Here is a 17,415-nt window from a genome sequence, read left to right as displayed (position 1 = left end):
ATCATGGGCAGAAATTCTTCCTTAAACCTACTGCTTTTCCTCAAGATTTGCTTAAAGTCTGACTTCGGCCAAGTTTTCGATTCCCTTTCTGAGTGTGTCCTTTGGCATGTTTTTGTTTTCTATGTTGATGGTGCTATATGAATGCAAGCTATTGAGTGGAGAATTGATGTAGATGAATTGGAGATTATGCATATTAAAACAGAACTTGTAAAACACAAAATGAGGCAGGCCAATGACTAAATTTAGAAAAACATGGTAAAATGGTTTGTGTATGGTTTAACAAAAACATTCCTATCAGTGTAAAATTAGTAAAAAGGTAAATGGATTTTTAGGGCATTTGATTATGTCAGATCAAGTGATGGATCACAATAGCGTTTTGATGACTTGATTTTTTAGTGTCTTGATACATTGGATAGAGCTCAGAGAAGGATGAAAAAGATGATTCTGAAATTTAGTATTTAAATTGTAAGAAGGAATTCTTTGAAATTAGTCTATTTTTGATTGAAGAAAAGGTGGGAGGCAAGAGGACATGATCTAGATTTTTAATATAATGATATTGATGAATTTTTGATTTATTTTCACTTGAGCCAAAAACATACAAAGTCGAAGTCATACACTTCAATGTTTTTTCCTCCACAGAGTAATGAATATGTGGAACACCAAGAATACCAGTTTGTACTGTCTATCAAGTACCTCAAAATTTCTGTCGTCTGCATTTGAATGAGCTGCATGTGCACAGCCTGATCTAACTAAGCTTGGTTGAGACTCGGCAATCAGTGTGAAAAATGATAGAAGCCCGAGAACCATTCAGTTATACAATATGTTAATACAGCATCTCACTTTGTCACCATCTCAATCCACCATCAGATAGTTTGTTTCAATTTTGTCCCTTCAATCTTGATTTCCGAAAGCAAACAACTTCCCCTGTAGTAGCAGCTCATGTCACCCCAGTATTTTAATCGAGTTCTGATGAAAGGTCTGAACCGAACACTTTAATCCCCATTTTCTCTTTTCAGATGCTGATGAACCTGCTTTGTATTCCGAGAATTTCCGATTTTAGTTCGATTTCTGACTTCTGCAGTTACTTTTCCTTTTTAATCTGCTTGTTCTCGACCAGTATGACATCATGTACATCAGGCATTTGATCCCTTTTTATTGTATCTATTGTAGTCAGTTTTGATCTTGATCTGCAGTGCAAAAACAAATACTATTTTCAGACATAGTAGTGTGAGTTTGTAATTTGGAATAGCTATGTAGGAACCAGCTCGGAGACTGTCCCACCGTTGATGTATCAATCAAGACGGCTGCCATGTTCTTCATTTCCTTACCTCTTGGGCCATCTTTTTTGAAATTCTTCAGAAACAACACATGGAAAAGATTTGCTGGAAATCTAGTAATTATTGCAGCAATGAGGACCTGTTATTCATTACGTGCAAGTTATGTGAGTACAGATGGAAAGAAAATTCCACTTGCTATACTAACTTCACACACTCATGGAGAGTTGGCTGCACCTTCTAATTCTATACTTGCTGAAAGAGACTTGGCATATAAAATATACCGGGCTTTTTTCCCCAAAGTGTCGGAGGAGGTGTGATAGTATCTAAGATAGGGATGACTCCAAAACTGTCCTACTATTCCCCTGATATATCAAAGTATTGTTATTGTATTCCCTCTTGTCCCCTGTTGATCTGTGTCAACTCATCTTGACCATGAGACCCACCTCCCACTCCCTTGATTTTTGCTTCCACTAAACCCTTGACCACCTAACTTTCTGCTCACCATGCTAACTGATAACAGTTTCTTCACTGATAAGAACAAAGAAAATTGCAGCACAGGAACAAGCCCTTCGGCCCTCCAAGCCTGCACCGACCATGCTGCCCAACTGAACTAAAACTCCCTACCCTTCCGGGGACCATATCCCTCCATTCCCATCCTATTCATGTATTTGTCAAGGTGTCCCTTAAAAGTCACTATCGTATCTGCTTCCACGACCTCCCCCGGCAGTGAGTTCCAAGCACCCACCACCCTCTGTGTAAAAAAAATTTGCCTCGTACATCTCCTTTAAGCCTTGCCCCTCACACCTTAAATCTATGCCCCCTAGTAATTGACTCTTTCACCGTGGGAAAAAGCTTCTGACTACTCTGTCCATGCCCCTCATAATCTTGTAGACTTCTATCAGGTCGCCCCTCAACATCCGACGTTCCAGTGAGAGCAAACCAAGTTTCTCCAACCTCTCCTCATAGCTAATGCTTTCCATGCCAGGCAACATCCTGGTAAATCTTTTCTGTACCCTCTCCAAAGCCTCTTTACCACAAAGAAGTAAAATTAGTCGAAAAATATTTTCTGAATTGGAGTTGGAACATATGGACTCAGAGGAAGGTCTGGATAATTTATTAATCTTTATGGATAAGATTTATCAAAGGAATGATCAAGTGCGTATGAAGCTCAGTACGATTTCGATAGTTTTCGGAGATCAGAGGATGTTTCTATTGAAGAGTATGTGATGGAATTTAACAGACTATGTATAAGGCTGCAAAAACACCACCTAGAAATTCCACAGTCCGTGTTGGCATTTAAGTTACTGGACTGTGCAAAAGTTACAAATATGGATAGGCTCCTGGTTTTGACAGGAGTTAAATTTACAGACAAAGATAGCTTACATGATCAAATGTTAGAGGCCTTAAAAAAATGTTTAGGTAACATTCTATCCCCATGGCTTTTATTACACAAATGAGTCAGTCAGTGATAAAACGAATTGTGGCAGATACATTGTTAACAGGATGGCGAGATCGTACAAGCACAAGTCGGCTACGGGAATATAGCAGAAGACTGGGACCCAGAAATTATGAGGACAGAAACACCTTTAATGTCCATAACAGGAGGAAGGACATGGAGAGCGGTAACAGAAAAATGAATCCCAGAAAAATGAATCCCAGAAATGCCCAGGGTCTGATAAATTGGTGTATTCGGTGTGACTCTAAATTTCATTATGCTTTCAACTGTCCACAACATTCAAATAGAGTGAAGCTGCACATGACACACAAGAATCGGAAGAAGAAAAAGATAGTGACAAGAAAGAAGACATTGTCTTAATAACGAGAAGTCATTGATTCATGATCATGAATACAGTTGCAGAAAGCCCATTTAGTAATGGGGTGTGTGAAAGGAACCATACGGTAATAGGTGACATGCTCCAGAAAATGTTTGCAGATAGATCAAGTTGCAGCCCTAGCGGTACATGAAAATAATTCATTGCAGATAGTCCGGAGCTATAGTCCCTATCAATTAGTATTTGGTAGAAATCCTAAAATTCCATCCGTTTTGAATGACCAGCCTCCAGCTTGGGAAGGGACTACAATTCGCTCTGCCTTTGCTGAGCATTTAAATGCATTGCATATAAGTAGAAGAGCTTTTTGGGAGCAGAAGTCTCTGAAAGAATTCACAGAGTTTTAAGGCACAATGTATGGCCATCAAACACCGTTTTTCAGCAAAGAGACATGGTACACTATGAGACAATTTTAATGAAGGGAAAGGCCCAGGGAAGGTTATAGGCATAGATGGCAAAACAATTGTTTTGCAACATGGTAATCAGACTGTTAGGGTACATTCATCAAGGATAATTGGTACAGATTACAAACTTGAGAATTTAGAAAGAGCAACCGGACATGATGAGGAACCAGGGTCATCTGAAACTCAACGTTGCAGAATTATGAGGACCAGTTAGCTGAAATAGACAGGGTGTTTGTAGAGGGACACAATATTTCTGATGAACTAGAACAGGCCATCTTTTCTAAAGGACAACTACCAAAGGTTGGTACAAAAGTGACTTACTTGCCTGAACAATCTAGTCAATGGAAGGATGCAACTGTCATTAGTAAAGCAGGGAGGGCCACTGGAAAGTATAAACACTGAACAAAGAAAATTACAGCACAGGAACAGGCTTTTCGGCCCTCCAAGCCTGCACCGACTATGCTGCCCGACTGAACTAAATCCCCCTATCCTTCTGGGGGCCAATCCCTCTAGTCCCATCCTATTCATGTATTCATCAAGATGCCCCTTAAAAGTCACTATCGCATCTGCTTCCACTATCTCCCCTCGCAGCAAGTTTCAGGCACCCATCACCCTCTGTGTAAAAAAAAAGTTGCCTCGTACATCTCCTTTAAACCTTGCTCCTTAAACCTATGCCCCCAAGTAATTGACTCTTCCATCCTAGGAAAAAGCTTCTGACTTTCCACTCTGTCCATGACCCTCATAATCTTGTAGACTTCTTTCAGGTTTCCCCTCAATTTCCATCGTTCCAATGAGAACAAACCAAGTTTCTCCAACTTCTCCTCATAGCTAATGCCCTCTATGCTAGGCAACACCCTGGTAAATCTTTTCTGTACCTTCTCCAAAGCCTCCACATCCTTCTGGTAGTGTGGTGACCAGAATTGAACACTATATTCCAAGTGCGGCCTAACTAAGGTTCTATAAAGCTGCAACATGACTTGCCAATTTTTAAACTCAATGTCCCCAAGGTAATGTCCATCTTCATTTGAAATCTGCCTTCATCATTCCTCTTCTCAAAAGACTCCCCCTTGATTGTTCTGTCTTGCAAACTATAACACCATCTATAACCTACCTTCTCCAAAGGTTTTGAATACCTTTTTGCCTGGCTTCTATTTCTGCCACAGCCTGAACAAGACCTCACATGTGACAAGACATGTGAGTAGAACTCACAACTGATGTCCTATATAATTGGTGCACAATCCTTCTCGACTTGCCTTTGTCTTTAACACACCATTCTCCTCTAATAGTTCCTCTGTTATGCAGTTGAGTGGGACTGCACTCAGTTGATTCTATTACCCAAGTTTAAACCATGACTAGAGAATCTCCTATCACAACTTCCCAATCCCTCACAATTATCTCTTGATCTCCCAAGGATTATATCATTAATCCTTTCAGTTTCTCATGACCATGCTGCTCCTTGATGACATCATTTGAAGTATGAGGGTGGTGCAGTGGTGAGCTCTACTACCTCACAGCACCAGGAACCTGGGTTCAATTCCCACCTTGGGGATTATCTGTGTGGAGTTTGCACATTCACCCTGTGTCTATGCTGGTTTGCTCCAGGTGCTCTGGTTTACTCCCACACTCCAAAGGAATTGCAGATTAGGTGGCTGGGCCATGGTATATGCATGGGGTTAGATAGGGTGGAGGAGAAGGCCTGAGTAGGATGCTCTTTTAGAGTGTCAGTGCAGACACGATAGGCCGAATGGCGTCCTTCTGTACTGTAGGGATTCTATGGCCAATTGTGTTTGTACACTGATGCCAGACTGATAGGCTAACATCCAACAGCAAGATGAACAGAAATTTCTTCAACATGGGGAACATCAAAGCTGTTGTCTTTAGCCCCAGTCCTAAAAATCCATTCCCCAGCCACAAGTACCATCCCTCTTGCTAACCATTACTGGCTGAAGCTAATCTGAGGCAATCTCTCACAAGAGGTCACAGGCATAAATTGAGAAGTGGTAAATTTAAAACTGAGATGACGAGGAACTGCTTCTCGCAGAGGGTGGTGAATTTGTGGAACTCGCTATCGCATAGCACGTTGGAGTGTGAATCATTGAATGGTTTCAAGAAATAGATATATTTCTAATAAAAAAGGGATAAGGGAATATGGGAACAGGTGGGGATGTGGATTTGAGACCAGGGAGAAATCGGCCATGATCTGATTGAATAGTGGAGCATGCTCAAAGGGTTGAATTTGCCGACTTCTGCTCCTAATTCCTATGTAATTAGTCTGGTCACAACTGTAGTGTAATATTTGACTCCGAGCAGTACTTCTGAGCCAAAATCCTCTCCATGACAAGAAGCACCTACATTCAACGTCTGTCCCACCTCTCCTCTCCCCCCCACCCCCCACACACCCACACACAAACATAATATTGCTCGTTTCCAATTCTGTTTTTAGCCTAATTGCTGCTCAAACCCTCATCTATGATTTCCATAGTTCTCCCTGCTGGCCGCCAATCTTCCACCCGCCGCAAACTTCAGCTCATCCAGAACACTGCTACCTCTAACCTTACTCACCATGTCCTGTTCACCCACCACTTTGTGCGCACTGACCTTACATTGACTCCCAGTAGTAGCAACACCTCAAATTTGAAATTCTCATCTTGTGTTTAAATCGTGCTAAGGTCTTTCTCCTCCTCATCTCTCTAACCTCCAGTCCTATAACTCTCTCAAAGCTTTCATTCCTCCGATTTTGACCCCGTGTATCTCTGATTTCCTTCCTCCGACTGTTAGTGACTATTTAAGAGTCTAGGACTGAATCTCTAGAATTCCCTTTGCACGCCTATCTTCTCATTTAAGACATTCTCTCAACACATTTAATACAAAGGAACATTTATCAATATGAAAACCAAAACTATGGAACCATAAAATCTTCTATCCTCAAATAAATCACCCTTCAAGCAAGTTGTATGTAATGTATGATGACACTTGGTAAAAACGCCTGTCTCAATAGAAGGCTAATTTCAGCATTTTCTTTTTAATTTTATGTAAACTGTCATTTTATTTGGTTAGAGCAAACGAAAGTTTTTGATCACTTCAACCTAAACATTACAAATGTTTCATGTGTTGCTTCTGGATAGTAAAACAGGCTTCCACCGCCATACGCGATAACCGCAATCCTCCCAGATTACCACTGATAACAGATGAAAACATAAATCTTGGCGTCAAGGATAAAATAGTTATTATGGCCAACATCCAGCCTATATCCGCTATACTTTATTTTGAGAGACTCGTTTCCGCAATAAATTCGCTTAAATTAATTCTTAAAGATACACTTATAATGTATTCGTTACAAAACAACATATTCACAGGTAACCTTGTTATTAATAAATTACAAAATATAATAAAATCTTCAATGGTTACAGAAGTAAACTCGCCTAATTCTGCATTCTTGTCGTTCCTTCGCCAACTATGGATCTTGTAACAAAAATTGCAAATGATGTTGAGAAATTGCAAAATGCAATATGTGACTCAAAGTCACCGCTTTACATGTAAAACGTCAACTCAACTTTTAACCCAACAAGATTGGTTCAGAATGATCGCAGGGATTTGTTGTCGGGATAAATCCCAGATTTTGCCAGGATGATTCGGATAGTTCTGCAACGGAGAAAAACATTCCGCTCTTCAAACAAACACAAGCTCTCTTGTCTAATCACAATTCTCGGCGAGTTATTCAAATTCAACTTTCCTTATGGTGCATTTTCTTTAAAAAGGAAGACGCCAAGTGCATTGGATTCCGCCTGACCCTGTCCCCATGAGCTTTCAGTGAAATGCAGGAAATCTGCCAACGGCGGGATGCAAAACGAAAGGCTCTCATATATTGTAAAATAAAAGTAGAAAGGTTGTAAAGACGAGGTGATTATGTGTGTTATTGGGATACATTTCGACATGAGCTGCTGCAGACACCTGGTTGAATGGGTCCTGGTCAGACACATTCCGGAATATTCCGGTGCTGTTCTCGGTATCCTCGTACAGTTGTGGGAAAAGTAATTTCGAGATAAGACTACTGAACCTACTCTCGGTGGTGGACCGCAGCCACTCAGTCGGGGTGGGGGTGTAAACTGTCTCGTTCTGTTCCACCGGATCCAGACAGACACCCTCTGCAGATTTGAAGAGAACTTCACTCAGGTCCATACCGGCCACTGAAGACGGGGAGGCACACGGGATGTCTCTGACCAGGTTGTAGTTGTCCATCCATTCCTTCAACCACTCCATCCTACAGTCACACTCCCAAGGGTTCCTGAAGACGTACAGTCTGCCTATGAAGTACACGGGCTGGAAAACGGAAAGTGGCAGTGAGGTGAGGTTATTGCTGTTCAGATGCAGAGTGATTAAACTGGTCAGGTTTTCAAAAGCCCCTTCGTCGATGTGACTGATGGCGTTTCTGTCGAGGTAGAGAATTTCCAGCTCCCCTAACTCACTGAACCAGGCACTGGGCACGTTCACCAGAGTGTTTCCTCCCAGGTTCAACATCTTCAGGAGTCTGAGCCCTTTGAAGGCAAACTCAGGAAGATTGCTCAGGAGATTATCATTGAGATAGAGATATTCCAATTTCCCGCAGTCTTTGAACCCTTTGTCCTGGATTACCGCAATCCTATTGTCCTGCAGATTTAAATATTTCAGCTTGCCCAGCCCTTGCAGAGAGTTAAAAGCCACTGCTTCAATCCTGTTCCGCTCCAAGTACAGACGGCTGAGATTCTCCGTCCCTCTCACAGCTCCAGGGATCCTCCTGAAGTTGTTCTGCCACAATGCCAGCTCCTGCAGAGAGGGGACTGCTATAAAGATCCGGTCTGGCATAGTAAACAGGTTGCAATTGGACAAGTCGAGTGTCTGGAGGCGTTTGACGCCAGTGAAAGTTCTGGTGTGCAGGTACCGAATGTACTCGTTGTGTCCCAGTTTGAGCTCGGTCAAGTGGGGCAGCCCTTTAAAGGCGCCGGGGGTGATGAAGGAGATGTTGTTGTGATTTAAGGACAAAAATCGGAGGGCCGGGAGAGTACCGAAGGCTTTCTCTGACAGAAATCTGATGCTGTTTTTCTCCAAGTTGATGGCGGACGCCTCCCAGGGGAAATCTCTGAGGACTTGGGAGAGTCCGACTCGATCACAGAGAACAGCACAGCTCCGTTCCTGAGTACAGCTACAGACTGGAGGACAGGAGCGAGAACAAGCCCAGGGAGCAGAACCAGGCAGAGCAGCAAGCAAAACCACTGAGAAATAAATGAAATAATCAGCAGGGAGGCATTAAAAACGGACACAGACAGAGATTATACAAAAAGGCATGGATGAAAAAGAGATAAAAGTACAAACAGAAAATTTCAGACGTGGATATAACAGCAGAAGAAAGGACATTATTAAATTCACTACAATTCCTCATTCATTTTACTAAAACTAGCTTTTCAAACAATCCCTTGGTAAATTCACATGGAATTATATCTAGAATTTACAGCACAGAAAGGTGGCCATTCGGCCCAACTGGTGCTGGTGCTCATGTTCCATCCTTTAATCTAACTTTATCATCATATCCTTCTATTTAATTGTAAACTCTTCATTAACATTATTTTGGCAAATTGCTTTCATTTATTCTTGGTTACCTCATCTTTTTCTCTGGAGCTGCATTGCTGAAATCCTCCTATACCTCCAAACAGGCGCCAGAGTGTGGCGACTAGGGGATTTTCATAGTAACTTCATTGCAGTGTTAATGTAAGCCTAATTGTGACTAACAAATAAATAAAAAATAAAAATGAACATTGCCTAACTGGCTACATTCTTCATCTAGAAGCCTAGATGTGAACAGATGGTGGCTGTAGCTGTTGAACCCAATTCTGTTTTCATTCTATAACCATCTATACTGACCATCAGAGTCTATACCAGATCAGTCTATACAGGTCTATACCTTGACATTCAATGGTGTTACCATCACTGAATCCCCCACTGTCACCCTCCTTGGGGTTGCCATTGACCAGAAACTCAACTGGACTCGCCACAAAAAGTCAATAGCTACAAGAGCAGGTCAGAGGCTAGGAATACTGTGGCGAGTAACTCACCTCCTGACTCCCCAAAGCCTATCCACCATCTTCAAGGCACAAGTCAGGAGTGTGATGGAATACCCCCCACTTGCCTGGATGGGTGCAGCTCCAACAACATTCAAGAAGCTTAACACCATCCAAGACTCTGTACTGACCACTCCCTCCATCACCAGCGCTCAGTAGCAGCAGTGTGTACTATCTACGAGATACATTGTAGCAATTCACCAAAGATCCTTAGACAGCACCTTCCAAACCCACAACCACTTATCTAGAAGGACAAGGGTAGCAGGTACATGGGAACACCATCACCCACAAGTTCCCCTCCAAGCCACTCACCATTCTGAGTTGGAAATATATCACCGTTCCTTCACAGTCGCTGGGTCAAAATCCTGGAACTCCCTCCCTAACGGCATTGTAGATCAACCCACAGCAAATGGACTGCAGCGATTCAAGAAGGCAGCTCACCACCACCTTTTCAAGGGCAACTAGGGATGAGCAATAAATGCAAGCCAACCAGCGACGCCCGTGTCCCACAAATGAATGAAAAAAAAGGTGTCTGTACAGATCATCAGAGTTAATACAGGATTGCCTCAAAATTCTGAAGGTATTAAATCTCAAATATTGAAATTTGTCTGTACTGACCATCACTCTATACAGGATCAGGAGTCTCTACTGACTATCAGAGTCTGTACAGGGTCAGGAATCTGTACTGACCATCAGAGTCTACACAGGGTCAGGAGTCTGTACTGACCATCAGAGTCTATACAGGGTCAGGAGTCTGTACTGACCATCAGAGTCTATACAGGGTCAGGAGTCTGTACTGACCATCACTCTGCACAGGATCAGGAGTCTGTACTGACCATCAGAGTCTATACAGGGTCAGGAGTCTGTACTGACCATCACTCTGTATAGGATCAGGAGTCTGTACTGACCATCACTCTATACAGGGTCAGGAGTCTGTACTGACCATCAGAGTCTATACAGGGTCAGGAGTCTGTACTGACCATCACTCTATACAGGGTCAGGAGTCTGTACTGACCATCAGAGTCTATTCAGGATCAGGAGTCTGTACCGACCATCACTCTATACAGGATCAGGAGTCTGTACTGACCATCACTCTGTACAGGATCAGGAGTCTGTACTGACCATCACTCTGCACAGAGTCAGGAGTCTGTACTGACCATCACTCTATACAGGATCAGGAGTCTGTACTGACCATCAGAGTCTAGATGTGGAGATGCCGGCGTTGGACTGGGGTAAACACAGTAAGAAGTTTAACAACACCAGGTTAAAGTCCAACTGGTTTATTTGGTAGCAAAAGCCACACAAGCTTTCGGAGCTCTAAGCCCCTTACGAGCTCCGAAAGCTTGTGTGGCTTTTGCTACCAAATAAACCTGTTGGACTTTAACCTGGTGTTATCAGAGTCTATACAGGATCAGGAGTCTGTACTGACCATCAGAGTCTATACAGGATCAGGAGTCTGTACTGACCATCACTCTGTACCGGCTCAGGAGTCTACTGACCATCAGAGTCTATACAGAAGCAGGAACAGCGACTGGGCTTTCTTTTGTTGCTGCCTCTTGAAGTCAAATGTTTATGGTGTCGACTGCCGGCTGAAAGCCGTTCCCAGGAAACGCCGGGAGTGGATGGGTCCAGCGGTGCATCTCAATCATGTAAACTGGTGCGACCGAGGAGAATCATATTCTCAACAGCAAGCGCAAATGGTTCATGTTACAAATGAACCCATGATGTGGAGATGCCGGCGCAGGACTGGGGTAAGCACAGTAAGTAGTCTCACAACACCAGGTTAAAGTCCAACAGGTTTATTTGGTAGCACAAGCTTTCGGGGTGCTGCCCAGCTCTTGGGTATAACAAGGCCATGAATGGATGGGAGAATATTGTTCTAGATCCCGAAAAAGAAACGATCAGGAAGAAAAAAAATCAGAAGGAACCAAGTGGATGGATTACCAACCGGTAAAAAAAGTTAAAGAAAACTTGTGCGAAATATACCCAAATTATTAAAAAATGTACAGCCAGCGGGGTTAGTGAAATAAATGACTCTAACACGAGCCAAGAACCCAACATTTTCTTATATTTGTCATTGATTTCTCAGTAGACTGCAAAAAAAGAACATAAAAGGTTCGGAAAGGACTTAATAGTGAATCAAAATGAATGTAGTGTGAATTACCGTTTAAAATGATCAGATGCATCCCTGTTCTTTTTCTGCCGTAGCATCTCAGATGGAGATGTGCCGGGTTGACCTTCACCGAAAGCTAGCTGAAAAAAAATACAAACCAAATGAAATATCACCAATGTACTCCTCTTGCTAAGCAACCTCAGATTAGTGAAATCCAGATTTGCAGCATGTTACCGAGCACATTTGAAACATCAATAACAAGAACGTTGGCAAATGCTTACATGGATTGACATTCTATTTTAGTTTATTGATTGAAATACTAAACATGATACTTACCTTGAGCAGAATCTGTTGTTCCTCGCGTTTTAATTCAATAGCAGCGATTCCTGCCTCGATTGAATTCCCGGTTTTAAAAAAAAAATCAGGAAGCTTCCGGCAATTTTTCTAAAAGCCATCACTTAATGCATGGATAAATCTGTACTGCGAGAAGGGATTAGCCACGATCGAGCTTAACGTCTCCTGCGGATCAAACTGATAACGCCTGTAAACCTTGCTTTAAAAAAAACTCTTGAAAATCACATTGTTCCTCGCTGTAACAATCGTTACAGCCCAGACTCCATACAGCAAAGAAAGGGGAAAATAAATGCCCCTTAATCGCACTTCCAGTACTAGTCAAAGAAAGGGTGATCGAAATATCCATTATCCAAGTTTTAGGCGAAATTACTTCTTTGTATATTTTAAATATATACTTTTTAATAGCACCTAGGAAGAAACACGCCAAAGCAATTCGCGTGCAATGAATTATTCGGCGGAACAGTAATAGTTTTGTTCAGTGGGTTAGTACACCGATGTGGTTAACACAGCAAAATTCCATCACTATCACTGATGAGGGAATCCCACGTTTCGAAGGATGATCTAGGTGGGCTTGAATGCTCCCCCGCCTCAATATTTACAGTGCCTTTGTTGCTGTAAGTGTGGATTTGGCACAATTGGTCGCGCTGATGCATCTGACTGAGAAGGTTTACTCCCCGCTCCAGGATTTGAGCAGGGCTTAATCGTTTCATGGCACAACCCAATACTGGGGAACTGCTGCAGTGTGTCAGATGTAGTTGACAGAAAAAGCAAATTAAATTGAATCCCTACATGCCTTTTCAGATGCGTACAGAGGATGTCATGACATTAACCAAAGAGCATGGATTTCTACTAATATCATTGCTTATGTTACTCTTCCCCCAATCAACACTACCTAATAGTGGTTAACCGATCATTCATCTCATTTGCTGTATGCAAATTGGCTGCGGTATTTGATTAAAATGCACTTCAAAAGTGACTTAATTATGAATTTGAGACATGTTCAGGACATGCTAAGCAGCAAGTATTTTACTGAGCTCAATTCTTACCTAATACATTGCTTGACGTTGCGGTCTGCGACGAAACAGCAGATTGCAAGCTTGATTGTATAAGCAAAATGTAAGGCAGACGATGTCCATTAATGCAAAGAAACCTGGATATATAATGCACCTCTCCTTAAAGTACCATACAATCAAAATGTAGAATAAATTACATATATAAATGTACTATAAAGGTTGGTTTTCAGTACCAAAAAGGTGTTTGAGTGTAATTAAGACTTGGCACACATTTTAAAAATTACTCACACTTAAATAGAGAAGCTTTAACTTTTCTGCCATGCTTCATGAGTATTTGGTGGGCACTTACTGGAATTTTAGCCCTTCTCATATTTGAATGCCAAGATTAGGGTTCATAGATTTGGGGATAATATGTTACACTAGATTTACAATTGGTTGATTTATAAAGAGAGAGAGCAGGAAATAATGGATCATTTTGCAGATGGCAGAATGCAACTAAAGGAATGGCAAAAGGATCAATGCTTGGGGCCTGAACTATTTGCAATCTATATCAAAGACTTGATGAATGGATTGAATGTATTATATCCAAATTTGCTCATGATACAACGTGAGCTGGGAAAGTAAGCTGAAGTGGCTGCAAAGAGGCCACATGGAAATACCTTTAAAATAAACATAATTACAAGGGTATGAAGACAGTTGGCTAAAGTGGAATAGAAAAATAAGTTAAAAGGTAAGACAGTGGAGAAGCAGAGTCCAACATTTAAAGAGATATTTCTTAACTCTCAGCAAAGATAGATTCAATTGAGAAAGAAAGATGCACCATCTGTGGCTAACTAAGGATGTTAAGGATGATATCAAATTGAAAGAAAGGTTTTGTAATGCTGCAAAGATTAGTGGAGTCCAGAATATTGGGAAAACCTTCAGAACTAGCAAAAAATGACAAAACGACAAGGAAATGGCAGAGACTTTGAACAAGCATTCTGTATCCGTCTTCACAGTAGAAAACTCAAAGCATCCCGAGAATAGCACAAAATCATGAAATAAAAGGAAGGGAAGAACTTCAATCATTAGAGAAAAAGTACTGGGAAAACTAATGGGATTAAGGGCTGACAAGTCCCCTGGACCAGATGCCCAACATCTTAGGATCTTGAAGGAAGTGGCTGCAGAGATAGTGGATGCATTGTTTGTAATCTTCCAGAATTCCCTAGGTTCTGAAAAGGTCCCAGCAGATTGGAAAACCTCAAATATAATACAACTGTTCAAGAAAGGAGAGAGACAGAAAGCAGGAATCTATAGACCAATTGCCATAGACTGTGGTGTATAAGTTGACCTTTGAAGCCTCCGAAAATGGGGGTCGACATATTCGCCGAGTACAAAATGTAAATTGCCAAGTGGGAGTGTGGGTAGACTCCATTTTAAATTGTGAAAAGAAATGACACCAGTCATTAATAGTAAGTTAATGTGGCATGGTTTATTGAATTAATTAATTGTACAAAGATACCATTAACCACAATTATAACCAATAAAATTCATTGGGGGTCAATCTTACCAAAACATTTCTGAGTCCAAAACGAGCGTGAAAATTGGCGAGGCCATCATGTCTGGTCCCCGTTGATAGGGGAACCATATGTGATCCTCGCCAGAGAGAACCTTCCCGGCGAGGCCTTAGAGGCAAGTGAGCCCGGACAATTCCTGGGCTCGCTAATTACATTTAAATTAACATCTAAATACATTTAAATTATATATTCTGCCTCACTCCCTTTCCGGGCACAAGGTTGAATGCGCCTGATATCCAGTACCAGTAAGATCGTGAGATGTGAGCAATCGGCTGCGAAACCTGATTTCACGGTTCTCTTGTGATCTTACCGGCTCACCCCACCCGATGACCAGTGGGGCACAATGGTAAGATCACCCCCATTTTCTTCAACATCCAATGTAAAGACTTCAGAGTCACTATGGCTTTAGTTTCATTGTAAAGATCTCATTCTGGATCACATGGTGCTTTCAGAATCTAGTGCACTAATAGCATCCCACAATTTGACAATGACACCACACAAAACATCCAATAGGATAGCATACACTTTTCCATTCTTTGTGAAGGTTTTTTTCTCCATCAACCATCCACCTATTCCATTCAGTACGGACAAGATCCTTGAATAGCTTCTTCAGGCGCGCCATGCATCCAAAGGTTGAACGATGGATAGCAGATCCCTTGGTATAACTGCAATGTGGGTATTATTTCTTCAAAGCACCTCTTGATTGCATCAATTATATGGCATCTGAATACATCCCACACTAATAAGCTGAGTTCTTTGTGTAGGACTCTGAGAAGCCTATTCTACACTTTATCGACCCATAACTTTACTACATTTTCATCCACCCAACCGTCATTATGGACACGCACAAAACATCTGAGGGAATCTGATGTTCGGTATATTTTATGTTTGAAAATGACCATAGATTTTAATTTCATTCCATCGGCTATGCAGCCTCATACCACCATGAATCATGTCTTCCCATGTCCTGTCACTTTCACTAGAATTGTTTTTAAACCTTTCCACTCCACATTTTCGCTGCTGGACATATCAAAATTCCTGGGCATTTCATCCATGCTCCGGATGTGACTTAATGGTTACTCATGATTTTAACCGCTGTCTGACAAATTGCTGGAAATGGTCATTTTGGCATTGAGGTCTTTTGGCAGTCTCTGAGCAATCTTGATTTTCTGCCGTAACACTTCGATAAAGCAGCCACAACAACTAACAGCTGGTCTGAAATTGGTGTTGGACTCTGGAATTATTTGGCCCAGTTAAGTATGTATATACATGTTGCATTCCTGGTGATGATGTTACCATTCCAACGATTTTCAAGGATCCATTCTGACCCATGTTTCTCAAGCTCATGCCAGACATTGTTCCCTGTTCTGATGACACATTTGATCTTGGTCATCTCCTGCAAGGCAGATTTCTTCTGCTTCTGTTCTTGCACCAGTTTTTCACTAATAATGAATTCCCTCACAGTTAAAGTGCTGAGTTAGCAAATGTTATGATTTTTACTTTGAAAACAGCCTCATACTTCATTTCTATTCTTCACTTGCTATGCCGCATCTGGCCTGCCCTGTTTCAGCATGTCTTAAACTCCTGTAGATCTTCTTAGTGTGGTCCGTATTCCCTGCTTGGTCCCATGAGTTGGCTTACGATAAGTATATGCAAAACGGACATTTCTGGAGTGGAAAATTGAGATCGATTATTAATGCATTTTGTTGCTGAGAATACTTTATATACACCAAACACAATGGTTAGCACTGCTGCCTCACAGCGCCAGGGACCTGGGTTCAATTCCCAGCTTGGGTCACTGTCTGTGTGGAGTTCTGCCCCGGTCTGCCTGGGTTTCCTCCGGGTTCTCTGGTTTCCTCCCACTGTCCAAAGATGTGCGGGCTAGGTGGATTGGCCAAGCTAAATTGCCCCTTAGCTAGTCCCCCTGACACTAGGGTAAATGAATGGATTATGGGGATAGGGCTTGGGTGGGATTGTGGTTGGTGCAGACTCGATGGGCCGAATGGCCTCCTTCTGCACTGTATGATTCTATGAGGCATGTGCAAAAGCACAAATTGTGGCTCAGAAGAAATGGCCTGTTTTATAAGTCAGTTCAACTTGTATGCCGTTATCTACAATAGTCTAACATTTATCATTGGGAAAATGCTATAATTCATTAGTAGGGAAGCAGTAGCAGGACATTCAGAAAATCATAATACAATCAGGCAGAGTCAGCATGGTTTTATGAAAAAGAAATTGTGTTTGACAAATTTATTGGAGTTCTTTGAGGTTTAACAAATGCGGTGGCTAAAGGGGAACCAGTTCATGTAGTGTGTTTGGATTTTCAAAAGTCATTTGGCAAGGTGCCACATAATAAGTTACTGCACAAGATAACAGCTCCTGATGGTGAAAATGATATACATTCGGCCAGATAGAAGATTGGCTAACTAACAGGTAAGTGTTGGGATAAATAGGTCACTTTCAGGCTGGCAAACTGTAGCTAGTGGAATGCCACAGGGATCAATTTTGGGACCTTAACTATTTACAATCTATACGAGTGACTTGGATGAAGGGACAAATTTTTTGTAACCAATGTGCTGATGATACAAAGATAGGTGGGAAATCGAGTAATGAGGAGAAAGCAACATGTCTATAAAGGAATATAGATAGGTTATGTAAGAGGAAATTGGCAGATTGCACATAAGGTTGTCCATTTTGGCAGGAAGAATAGAAAAGCAAAATATTATTTAAATGGAGAGACTGCAGAATGCTGCAGTACAGGGAGATATGGATATCCT

The 17,415-nt window shown here is 41.7% G+C and overlaps 1 protein-coding gene across 1 annotated transcript; it reads right to left on the bottom strand.

Moving 5' to 3' along the window:
* Positions 1-7,368: 7,368 nt before the first annotated feature.
* nyx (nyctalopin) lies at positions 7,369-8,760 on the bottom strand (the record flags this gene model as incomplete). Its single annotated transcript, XM_078231880.1, has 1 exon — positions 7,369-8,760. A coding segment is annotated over one exon (1,392 nt), but the record flags the coding sequence as incomplete, so codon positions are not given.
* Between the last annotated feature and the right edge of the window lie 8,655 nt (positions 8,761-17,415).

Source organism: Mustelus asterias, chromosome 17, assembly GCF_964213995.1.
Source record: "Mustelus asterias chromosome 17, sMusAst1.hap1.1, whole genome shotgun sequence".
NCBI lineage: Eukaryota > Metazoa > Chordata > Chondrichthyes > Carcharhiniformes > Triakidae > Mustelus > Mustelus asterias.
The sequence above is the reverse complement of the archived record's forward strand: the minus strand, read 5'-3'. Positions and strand labels throughout refer to the sequence as shown.